Source organism: Tinamus guttatus, unplaced genomic scaffold, assembly GCF_059628265.1.
Source record: "Tinamus guttatus ecotype Peru unplaced genomic scaffold, ASM5962826v1 Tinamus_guttatus_pri_ptg000314l, whole genome shotgun sequence".
NCBI classification, from domain to species: Eukaryota; Metazoa; Chordata; class Aves; order Tinamiformes; family Tinamidae; genus Tinamus; species Tinamus guttatus.
Window position 1 is genome coordinate 10,851,749 of NW_028288848.1, and position 13,062 is coordinate 10,864,810.

General features: G+C 40.4%; 1 protein-coding gene across 1 annotated transcript in view; it reads right to left on the reverse strand.

The window, feature by feature from the left end:
- The window catches only part of WDFY4 (WDFY family member 4), a 116,791-nt gene that overhangs the window by 9,044 nt on the left and 94,685 nt on the right, over positions 1-13,062 (reverse strand). The window contains exons 51-56 of the mRNA XM_088528838.1: positions 10,951-11,104; positions 9,422-9,513; positions 5,196-5,408; positions 4,503-4,650; positions 3,533-3,690; positions 2,320-2,478 (exon numbers count right to left, since the gene is read on the reverse strand). Of these exons, the coding sequence (XP_088384964.1) occupies positions 2,320-2,478; positions 3,533-3,690; positions 4,503-4,650; positions 5,196-5,408; positions 9,422-9,513; positions 10,951-11,104 (924 nt within the window). The remainder of the gene's footprint in view (positions 1-2,319; positions 2,479-3,532; positions 3,691-4,502; positions 4,651-5,195; positions 5,409-9,421; positions 9,514-10,950; positions 11,105-13,062) is intronic.

The following is a 13,062-nucleotide window of genomic DNA, read 5'->3' on the forward strand; positions in this document are numbered from 1 at the left end:
TTAAAAGCCTTTAAGAGGCTTGATTTTTAGCTGTCTTTCTGTGAAAAATTGAGTTCACCAGTTTTAATGTTGCTTTTAACAGTTAACACAAGCCCCTCGTGGCTTTGTCTACACGGCATGATCAGCACATTTTCAGGGTCTGCCTCAGTTCAGCTTGGACCAAGAGAACCACATAGCTCAGCTACTTCCTGCAAATACGTCTCATACCCTTCCCCAATGCATGATTGCCAGACTAAACTCTTGCTAACATGTGCTGCCACTTGCCAAAGTTATTAGGACAAGAGCAATGTTAACCCATTGGCAAAGCAGCTGAATTGCAGCATGCATTATTGAAGGTGACTCTAAATGGAAGGGATGATTTTCAGCTTGAAATTTAGTCCTTACAAAAGAACAGTCAACTAAAATCCAGGCACAAGATGAACTTTCCAACAACAGTTTTTAGAAATCAGAAGTGCCTCGAATGTGTTCAAAAAGAGATGCACAGCAGTGGTTTTGGAGTAGCTGTGGAATAACTTCTTTCACAGGGTTAGCCACAACCAAGTAATACCCATGCTTGAGAGCAGCACAAGACCTCTGCAAAAAGGCCTAGAAGGCAGCAGATTAGAAGGTTTCAAATTTCCTCCTCTTCCTCCAAAGTATGAAACAAAATGTATCCACTGTGGCAGCATCTGTACTAACACAGTCAAGCCAAACTCTTACAAAAGGTTTAAACAAAACCCTCTTTTTCTCTTTTTCTAAACTCAGAAGCCACCCAGCCTGGCAGAAAAGGGCTTTAGGTACAGGCAGAGTGTTGGCAGAAAGGACTAGAACTGAGCTCAGCTACAACCTCAGTTTCACTGCAGGAATGTTCAGACCATGAAAACTGAACCAAATTTATCCAGCCTAACAAGCCGATATGGGAGCAAACATCCTCCTGACATATCTGCACAGCATCCCCAGCCTGGATGCTTCTCCCAGGTCATTCAGTGTTTCATGTGACTCCCAAATTTCGCAGGTTGGTTCACCCAGACTGCTCTGCTGACCAGTGAGGGAACTGACAAATTGTCTGGATCAATAATGAGTCTACTATGTTCAAACTCCTGCATTCACCAAACTGTGTAATCACCCCCTGCTAGAAAACAAAGAGACCTTTTCTGCTGAAATATAGTTTCTGTACTTTACTGCATTTCAAACTAAAATATCTCAGTCCCATGAGACAGCTGATAAGTGAATACCATCCACTTTATAGCACATCAGCTTTACTTAAGCAAAGTTCACTCTCTCAGGAAAGATGATATAATAGTTTTGTTCAGCAGAAAAAAAAAACAGCCAGCATGAAACAGTGAATTACAAAAAAGGCAGCATGTTTAGAAAACATTTAGAACCACAGTTCTTAAAGAAAAAAAAATCAGCCTCTGCTAGCAAAGAAAGAAGAAAATAACACAGCATGATCTCACACCACTTTGTGGACTTGGGTAGTATCAGATTAATCACAGTGGAATATACCAACAAAGCTGATGCTAGACAGTTAAAGAGAAAGGCAGAATACTGTAAATAAGAGACTCTTCAAACAGCTGCCTGAACTTCAAACTGACCCATGACCTGAATCGTTCTGATGTTCAGGAAGATTGCTGCTTAAGCTTTTCTCTGGTGCTATTTCTTCCACTTCTGTGTCCCTGTTCCAGTTAACAAACTCTGAAGGACTTTGAACAGTCTAGGCATAATCTTTACCATTTCTATTGGGTCCATCTGTACACCTTATGGAGAAATAAACCTTTTAGGTTGGGAGAGAAGTATCAAGAATTCCAATTGCCCAGCTGACTTTTCCATCAGCTAAGTACTGGTCTGGGAACCTAATGAGAATGGTATTTTGCAAGGCGTTCTAAAGATCCTGCCTATTGCTATAGGAGAATAACAATAAAACAAAACAAAACTGAAACCATCTCCAGAGGTTACTGGGCTTAAAAAAAAAAAAAAAAAAAAAACCCACCACTGACAACAACAAAAAAAACAACTGCAGTTGCACTCCAAGTATGAGGAAATAGCCTTATTAAGCCTTAGGTGCTTGTTTGATCATGACAACTATGGAAGTGCTACTGTAACCAGAAAAAAACAAGCAAAATATATAAACTATAAACCATGAGTAAAAGGCCTGCTATCAGCTCCTGAGCTGATAACAGGTTGTCACTAGCATGACTCCCATCTCCATCATCTTCTTCCTTTTTGAATAATCTTAATGTGTTACCTTTGCCATTCATTTAAGGGGAAGAAATTCTCTGGTCTTCATTAGTTTCTATAGCAAAAAAAAAAAAAAAAAAAAAAAAAAGACATAGAACTCACTTGTCTCAAGTTTAGACGTTTCACTTTGTCTTTGATCAAAGAAAGTTCCCAGACACACACAACAGAGCTTGTTCCAGATGTGATTATCGTAGTTGCGGAAGGACACACAGCACAGAGGCACTTTCCCCAGTCTGCCATACACTCAAATGTAGTCATATTCTGCGAAAGAAAGCAACTTTCAGTCAGATGCTCATCAGATGATACCATGAACTGATTTTTACCAAATGGTAGATTTACTTTTCAGAACTGCATTTCCATTTCTTCAAGCTTAAGAAAGAAAAACTCATCTTATGCAGGCTTTTTATGCACACAGCATAACCTCATAGGATACACATAAACATACTGTACTGACTTTGATCTTTGGGCCAAAAAAAGAACCATCTCTAGAAACTCCTCTTCTCTTGGCCACCCAGAAGAGACAAGCCAAGTAATTTACAGCTACAGCAACATTTCTAAATTGCTGAGAAATCATTTTAATCTATGATTTTGAAACCAATGTGGAAACTAAATGATTTTATAGAGAGCAAAGTATGCTATACTTCATGGCTTTCTCAAATCCAGACTGTAGGTATGTATGTAAAACACAAAGCCAATTTCTTTATAAATGATGTTTTTTGCTATTATGGGTACCCAAGCTAAGTTTTTGCATGTCATAATACCGTGCCAAACATCTAAGTCAGTATGTTTTTGATAGAGGAAAAAAATGAACCTGCCAAGTGCCCTAATGAGCAGTATGGTGATATAAAATGTTTATTTCTTACAGCTAAGTAAAATTAACTTTCTAGAATAGGATACATTACTATGTTCAACAAATGCTCTGGGCTAAGCTTGGGAGCTAGAGGGGAACTGACAGACGGCCCTATCTTAACTCTAGCCAAAAGCTCTGCACAATGAAATTTCTCACTGGGGCCAAAAGACCTGGCACTGTCCTTATATTTTAGGAAAGGAGGTTTCTCCTTCATTAGGACAGACAACACAGTCACTGAAAGGAAATTTGGGACCAAAGAGGGAGAAATGCCACATTTTCAGGAAAGATGAATGATACTTGTTCTGTAGAAATACCCAGCTTGATATTCCTCAAGAAACCTGACTTGATAAAGTTCTGTACACTGAATACTCAGTTCCCTACAGCCTCTGAAGTGGGTGCCCAAACCAGCCCACAAACCACAATGTATTAGCCACTTCTGGCATGCTTAGTCTTTTTCTTATTTACCTTCTCAGATCCATAGTTACCAAAGCAGCATGTGAAGTCTTCGAATCCCCAACAGAATGTCTTATTCCAAAGAGGAGGAATCAAAACTTTGTTTCTCTCAACAGCCAGAACACCTTTCTCAGTATGAACAATGTGCCCAATGGCTCCCTTGGGAGAGTCTGTCAAGAAAGAGAATATATTGCATTCTGTGTTTCTATAGCAGTAATGGTAATTTTCTCTCACTCACAGGCAGAATCCACCTTTCAAGTGAGATTCTACATGGAACAGTGGAAACTCTCTCAGATGGTCTGCGTAAGTCTATGCAGCCAGAGTGACCCAGTCACTCCAAGGACTTAATAGGGAGAGGAATTAACAGCAGTGGTGGTAATTTCTCCTTCATGGGCAGACTGCCTTACACTCTAAACAGCAAAGCATGTAGGGCATGTCAACGATGGTCTCTCTGCAGTAAGACTCTCGAACAAAGACATAATAAAGAGCAATACCAGGGAGCAAAACGCACATCTGCTGTGATTTTCTAGGTTTCTTCACATTAAGAAAAGTAGCAAATTATGAACACGATGAAAAGAGAAAACACTTGGAGGTTGGGCATTAGGGAAAAGAGAGACTATTTTGCTTCTGAATATAAAGAGATGACGAGAAGGGAAGATAGGGAGCTTCATGTCTTAATTGAACTCATTCAGAATTTAGATGGCTTCAGCATCTTGTAAAATAAAAACTTATGTTCTAAGCTCTATACGAGAAGTTTTAAGATTTCCTATGTGTATTTTAACGTTTTCAATGTCATCTTAAAATACACACATACACAAACAACAATTGCCAGATAGGATCTTGATGATACCAACGCACACTACGGTAAAGGTGTATGACTGTTTCTGGGGTCTTAAAAATACAGATTTGAGACTCTGGTCAAAGCAGATTTTAGTTAAGAAGTCTTCACTTATCAACTCAGAGAGCAGAGCTCTTGCAGCACCTTTGATGATAACCGGTGAGAGCTTCAGGTTCTGTAGGCTGCTGAGGAATGGAGGAAGAATTCCACTTGAGTGAAGGGACAGCACAGCCTCTTTTCCTGATAAACTTTTTCCCTGGGCATTCCTGGATGGATGTGGTTTAGTGAAGAGCTAGAACAAAGGCATGACATTGAAAAATACATCTTGACCTGCCAGATTCTGCAGAAGAGACAACTATTTAAATCCTAAATCAGATACTAAGGAATGTCACCCATGAAACCCTTCATTACAATAAAGTCAGTTCACTCTTACTAAATTACTTCCCTTCTTCACAGAGATAGGAAGGGTAATCCCAGTGATTCAGAGCAAGACAGAAAAGCATAGGGGAGACTTTAAACTGTTTTTATTTGCCTATATCTAGTCTTGGCTTGGTGGTGGTTACTCAGGTGACTGTACTGGAAAAGCCGAACCCAGATCTGACACTTCTGCTGTTATGATATACAGCAAGAGCAGCATGATTGGAGTGCACGGTCACACACGTGGGTATGGATGCACACTGATGTAGTATACAACTGATGGCCCAACTTTCAGTAGATTCAAGTCAGAGAAATGGTCTCTGAAATGGATTTCTTCTCTTGCTTTCCAGTTGAAACACTACTGGATCAGAATAAATTGTGCTCTCTGCTTTTCCTCCTAAGCTCATGATAAAGTAGTACCTGCTTTGGGATCTGTCCAAAGTTGCTGATAAAACCCAGGATAGTGCTCTTAATCAGAGGATCTTTGATATTGTTGAGCTCCATCTTGTCTCCATAGAAGTAAGGGTGATAGGTGTTAACTGCTTCCACTGCAGCAGAGCCATGTTGCTTGTAGCCAAAAATCAGATCTATCCAGCGATGAAGGTGGGCACTGACAAAGTCACTTTCCAGTGCCTAAAACCAAGCAAAGTTAATTCAATAGCCTGTACCCATTACAGATGTATCATCACCCTCCATTCTCTGCTGAAGACTTAAATTCTCTGCAGTGTTCTCAGTAATTGAAACCGCGTGCTTTCAATTCCTCCAGCATCATCATTCACAGCACATCTTCACAAAACGTGTTCAAACAGATTAAGGGTGGATCTCCATAGGAAAAGAAAGAGCAGAGCACGGCATGCCTGACTTAGCAGGCACCAGCAACAATATTGCCAGACACAATACTCTGCTTCTCTAGTAAGCAGAGTACGAACACTATCATCTAGATCCTGACACATTCTCAGTTTTCTAATGCACACTGCAACCTGTGCTACCATGTCTTCACCAATACTGCTCTTGACACAAGATGACTTACAGGAACAGAACATTTACTAGCATTTGATATCACCATTTTGGTCTATATTCAAACCACAGGTGATTTAAGGTATTAGTCAATTTGTAGAAGTCTGTCATGGACCACGAAGTGACAGAGAATTCATTTGAAGCAACACATATAAGCACACACAGGAAAGGCAGATGATTGACAGAGAGGCTTTAAATTGGATCTGAAGGGTACAGTAGGAAAAGGTATGTGCCATGAACAGGCAAAGGATCATACATGGCTTGTAGTGAAATGGCTAGGAGTGCTGCAACTCAAGACATTGGTGCTGCCCAATGATTCAATCAGCAGTGCTGAGCATTATTAAAAACATTTGTCCTTCTCCAAATTATTTCATTCTGCAGTGCTCCCGGATGCAGAGTTAAAGGTCTCCCAGACAGAGCTGCCCACTCAAAGAAAAGCAGAAATAAATAGGCTAATGGGAAGCAGAACACTGGCTCATTTCACAGAGCAGATACTTAGCCCAGTGCAGCGGCTTTAAATGACCCTGCCCACAGCTATAAAGATCACAGGGCAGCTCAGAGAACAAGTACAACACATAATCTGTCCCTTGAAAACAACAAGTAAACATTTACGACCAGACTCGGAACTCATCCTCATTAATAAAAGCTGTTAATGCATGAATTATAAACTGTAAACTTTGTCTGTCACCACTTCCATAGCAAAACAAAACAACTGATGGACTGAGGTACAAGGGTGTAGCCGCTCAACCTCTCACTGAGCACTGTGACATTATGTGGCCTAGACATGGTGGGGAGAACTTGCAGCCAAAAGAGACAGCAAGAAAATTACACAAATAAAACTCGTAATTTATTAAAAATGAAACATAGAACCGATCACAGTTATATCTCACAAACAATTATTTCCTCTCAGATTATTAAAAGCACTAGCCAGGCTTCCTTACAGTGATTACCTTGATCCATTTTGTCTAGACTCTCTGCAAAGCCTCATAAAAACGACCATGATATCAGAAACAAGTACATCCAATGTTGTAGCTGATTTAGTGGAGACAGAAGCTCTTTTAACGCTGAAGATCTCCAACTCTTCAGAATTAGAATGAAACTTCTGTAGGTAAGCTTGCACCTTCCTGGGTAACATATGGCACTAGCTAATGCTGGAAAGAGAACACTGGACTGAATGTACTTCAGGTTTCATTGGGTCTAATCATTAAGAAGATGAGTCTATAAATCTCATTTTCCATTTGTTCAACTGCTTCTATTTGAGATGTGAATTAATTAGTACAAGTTTTCTGGCTTTATCAGCTGTGCCTGTATTACCAAAGAGTGCAGCTCAGTGGAAGCAAGTCAGCAGAACAAAACAGTGTTACCGGGGTCCCAGCATCCACACTGCGTGCACCTTGGGTGCTTTATGCCAGGCTAGCTCTAGTCTTAGGTGCACACATGGAAGATAGATACTGGTTTCATTCTGTAAGAAAGTAATTGAGTAGAACAGTTCATACAACCAGAGATCACTCTCCAGTGGAAACAAAACCACACTAAACAGGAGTAATTGGGAGATGCATTTCAAAAGCATACCAGGGAGTAGCACAAAATTGCTGCCCTGCAAGGGAGGCATTCCCTAGCTCAACTCTTCATTTGAGCACGGACCATGCTTGCCAGCCAGCCTACAGCGCACACAACACTTACAACAAGGTCTCCTCCTTCCCTGTACACGCACCGTGACATGGTGACAGGCACTGACTGAGGCTCAGGTCTCTTCCACCACCATTCCAGGCCGCTAGAGCTCTGAGCCTTTGAATCATTTCCTGAGCACCACCCTGACTCAATAATACCTATTACTGGGCACACGTTAAGAACTTCGGCTGCCTGAAGTATCTCTCTGCATCTCAGCTCCCTGTCTGGCAAAAACATTGTCTCCTTTCTTTGCCTCCTTAAGCTAGCAGGTTGCCAACAGGCAGAGGATAGAGCTTTTTTTTTTTTCTCCCTGCCAGCACTGACTGAAAACTGGAAATTACATTCTGGAAAAAATTCTGATATGGTGTTTTCTTTCAAAAAACAATAAATAGCTCAACTCTCAAAATTTCTCATGCATCCAGAAAAAAATAAATGATTAATTTGGAAAAATTACATCCTTTTATTGATAACAAAAACTATACACTAAATGGTATTAATAATAGCTGTATCATAAAAATACTTTAAATTCTGCCTGCAATCTAATATGAATGTTGTAATGAAAAGGTCCCTTAGAAACAGTTTGGTAACTAAGACAGAATGTTGAAGTGATCTACTGAAAGATTTTCTTGATGTTCCTGATACAGTCACATTTCAACCGAACTAGTGTTCCAGAGAAAAACTGCTCCCTGCATTCATTGAATGCTGCCTGCCTAGTAACGCAGGGCTGGGATCTAAGCTACACATCTAACCAACACTGAAATATAAAACAAAGAACACGAAGATTGATGTAGCTTCTGAAAAAGGACTGATTGGTTACTGAGTATGCTGTAAATTAAATGTACTGGCTTGGGTTACTAAACAGTATGACAGCTCACGATGGAGTCAGGTTACGAGGCATGGAGACACTTGAGACATACGAGTAGTAGTAAGTATCTATTCTCCACACCACATATCTTGGAATATCATTAATTCACAAGCTTTTGTGTATTGAGACTACAGAACAGACTCTTCAATTACATTTTGTAAATGACTGAAATGATTTTTTAGAAAGTATATACCAAAGTTATGTGCTCAACAGTCTTGAGCCAGAAACAAAGGCAAGGCTACTGCACAGAAGCACTGCACGAAGAAAAGCACAGGCTCAGATCAGGCCCATGTCTAGTCCTAGAAGTATCCTGAACACATGCGAAAACTCATCAAGTTAAACAGTCTCACTCTTACCATCAGTTTTAACTACAAGCTAAAAAAAAATTAGAGAGTGAGACTTGAACCTCCAAAGGCAGGACTCTACGTGTAGAAGTGAGCAGAAGAACCCACTGAGAAAGAAACTGCAGATACTAGTGACAAGCCAGGAGGATGCAATGCCTTGAAAATCATGGGCTTGCTTAGTTGCATCAATGCTAATATAGATAATCAACTCACAGTCTTGTACATAGCAACAGTATGTATGACACTCACAAATATTGATTGACTCCCTCTACTGTAAGACATCACATAAGATAATGTATTTACTTTCAGTAAAGGCAATGCAGTCCAGCTAATTTCTTTATTTGTCTAACAGAGATATGCATCATAACGCTCAGCTACAAATTATGCGTTTAATCCAACAAACTTCATAGGGAATTGCCTTTGCACCCATTACTAGACAGTTTCATCTTTGGTGACTTCTTAAAGACATTGTTCTTATTAATAAACAGTGCTAATTGAGGTAGAGCCCTGGACCTTTAAAACTATTTGCTTTCAGATTGCTAAGGATGACTTCATGGAACGCAGTAAATCACACTGGATTTTACCCCCCAAACAACCAACCTCCTCTCTAACTATACGTGTAGAATGACTCGGAGATGAAGGTGGATCGTTCAAATAAGCAGGCAGCTGACTGGTGATAAGTGGACCTTTTTAAACACTGCATGCATGTGTGCATCACCACTGTGCCACAAAACTTGCTACTCACTCACCTGTCTGTGCAGGTGAATGAATTGATGGGGATCACCATCTGCCCAAGGGGGAAGTTGCACATCTCCCAACACTGTTCCATCCTGCATGCAGCCTGCAGGGAGTACAAAGGAAAAATTAGAAACAAGAATCAAATATATTGTACTTGGGAAAAACTTACCCAAAACAGTGAAGTGAAAGTTTTTTTTCTCAAAAACAGTTTTAAGTCCCACATGGAATACAGTGTCATAAAATACTGTAGAAGCAATTTCTCTTGGGATTTTTTATCTATTAAAAAAAAATCACTGAGAGGATGTTCTAGCAACTGTCATTGATACAGTAAAGAAATATCCATGCCCTCAGCATAAACCATTTTAGTCCCAACTGCAAACTCAGAGAAGACCAACCTGCTGGCCCAATTTCTTATAAAATATCCCATGGGCTTAACTCTGGGAAGTACAGTGCTGTCAAGACTTTTGCTATTTGATTCATTTCTGAAGGTGAGCAGATGTTTCTAAATCAGGGCACAGTGTAACAAGCCTGGACAAATGTACATCTAAACTGAGGCTCAGGTCTGAACATCAGGTGTCCTAACAGCACAGCAGTGAAAATTTGCTCTGTTTTTTGTCTACAAGATTACAAAATCCTCTTGTATATTTGCTCTTTATCCATGACTTTCTGATGCCTCTTAGTTACTTTCACTTGGTTGCATCCAGGTCAGGATCTTGATTTCAGCCAGGCTCTGCTACTTGGCCTCCTTTTGAGGCAAAAACTACCCCACATCTTTACTAGCTTTTAACAGTCTTCTGACAAATTTTCATAATCTGTTCTTGCCTTGGCATAGGTCTCAATCCACTGAAATCTTAAGTACAAATAGTTTAAAACAGGACCTCAAAATCACTGACTTTCTTGTCACTGACTTAGGATGATTTTTTAGATATTTTATCTCTACTTTAATTGTTAGCCAAACAGCATCCACTGGAATACAAAAATTTGTATTGCAAACAATGTGGGTTGCCTGTAAAGTGCTGTTAAGAGTCAGGGCTGAAACACTCAATGGCCTATTTTTGAATACTGATTTGCCTAGAAATATCCATCACTAGTGCATAAAGGGTCTAGAGGCAGTGTACATTCAGAAGGGTTTGCGATACTGCCCAAGGCCAGAGGCTACAGATCAAGTGCATGAGGACCCTTACAAATTTTTTCATGGTGATAGTGAGATCGGTTGGCAACTTGAACCACCAGAACAGTCAAATTTAACACTCTCTTGTCTGATAAAATGTGCATTTCCTGCACACAGTAAACAAATAGATTATAGGCCCTTCTGAGCCTGCAAACACACTGTTTATTGCATGCATCATTTGTATACCAGAAGCTTTGATTCTTGAAGCCTCCTGATAATAGGAATTGATCTCATATCGTTAAAGAGCCTCATTACACAGTTCAGGGACTGGTTCTCAATCCACAGTTTGGATCTTTTCTCTTGGCATCCTGGGGAAGGAGAGTGCTGAAGTCCTTTAGAGTAAGCACTGAAGTCCTTTCTAGTACTTACCTAGTTCAAAGTGATTGGCATTGGTTAGGAACTCCGGCAAGTAGAAGAATTCAGGGATGAGTTCCCTGACATCACTCATGTTGTCTCTTGATGCCGACTCCCATGTGTTTTTGACACTGTGAAACATCCTGTCTGCAACATCAAAGCTCCCGCCCTGCGACATGAAGACAGACAGAAAACAGTGTGAATATTCTCTCAAAAATCCAGCAGATGCACAGTCTTGTTAATGATGAAATATCAACTTCGTTACTTATTTGACCTCAAGATCTGACTCAGCTCTATTTTCTGTGACCCTATTCAGTGCTGTCTTGGAAATATGCAAAAAGAGAATGCCATCAAGCCTGGAGACCTTGTCTACGTTGTAATAACACAAAGGCAATCAGAAACAACGCAGGGCAGCTTGGGAATATCAGAGTATCCAATATTAATGCTTCTAGAGGTAAGTTGTTCCTTTCTTCCTGAAGTGCTTTATAAGCAGAAGACACATTCTTGCTTTATTTCTTTAGCTGTGACTCAACTTGTGTGCAATCCCCCAGGGGAAAAAAAAGCCCTTGGGAAAGTGTGATACCACGCAAATAATATTAATTGGATTAAGGCAAGCTTGGGCCCTGTAGGCAGATGTCAGCCAAAACTATTCAATGCACATGGGGAGGAGGCAAAAACACAAGGAGGAAGGGAAGGGGAACAACGCCTGGGCTCAACGCTGAATTGGCACAGGAGCAAAGAGAAAAGCTGTCTCATGCACAGTCCTGAGATCATTTAAACCTGTTTTAATTTAAGAGGCAAGGTATAGCTATGAGATACAACACTACATCCCACTGCTAGGGCCCACGGGACCTGGTCAGAGATACTGCAATTGTCTTTAAACATTTCTGCGATGCAGTATGAACATCTGCATGGTTGCTCACATTCAATCGCTCAACCCTCAAAGTGGCTTCATGAGGTAGGGAACAGGCCAATGAGATGACAGAACAGACCCAATAAAACCAGAGGTGATGCAAGAATAACTTAATGAGTATGACTATTAATGAATGTGAGGTGTACAGGTATTACAGAAAGAAAGGTCATACAGGTATGTGTGAAGATAGCAGGGCTTGATTTCTATTTTGCTGTTTTTCTGCCCAGTTACACAAAACACGAAGACGTGTTGGACTGAGTCCTGTGGCCAACATTGAATGACATTCAGAGCTCCTGTCACAGGCAAAACAGGAACAACAGCGCAACCAGCAGCTCTGATATAGATGTTTTACATCACTCACACAGACTCACAGAATGGTTGAGGTTGGAAGGGACCTCTAGAGATCATCTAGTCACTGAAGGTTTAAATTAATAGTAAGTTAAACCTCAGGCCCGGTCCTTGAACTTTCTTATCTGAAGAGGCTGGAAGACCAGCTAAACTGGTGGTAAGAAAGGCTGTCAGACAAAAATGAATGCATCATGCCTACTGCCTTGACTAGCCACAGCACTCCTAAATGAAAAGTCACCAGTTGGTTTCATGCATATGAGCAAGAGGTGGTTTTATTTCATAAGAAACATCCACCCCAGGTGGATTTAAGTATGCAAAACTACAGGAGGCTAAGAAGTAACCTGAGCACGTACAGGAAAAGGAAAAAAAAAAAAAAAAAAAGATAAATTTCAGATGACAAAAATCTTTGTGGGGCAATAGGCCAAATAAGGACCAATTCGTAGTTAGGCTCTGTCTGTATGTGACCTCCTGGGAAATTCCAATAGCCTTTGGTTACTTTTCTTTCTGCCTTTAGAGCGTTGCACACACCAGGCTGGTAGAACACCATCCTTCTGTACGAGGACAGTTGAAGTTTTGACTTTCAATCTATTAAATACAAAAATAGCAGCTAAGCCATCTTCACTCTGAGCAGTAGCTCTTACATTGCTTTCAGACTGCAAACACCATTCTTCATGCATCATAAGCATCTGGTATTGGATTTTGTAACTCCTCTGGATCTAGTCTCCACTATGCCTGAGAACTAGATGTTCAGAAATGTGACATGTGGCTGTATCTGTTGGTAATGAGAAATTACTCTCATAGATAAGGAAGCACACATAAGGAAGCTCAACAGAGAAGTTGATTATCCTCTAGGTATCCCATCTTTT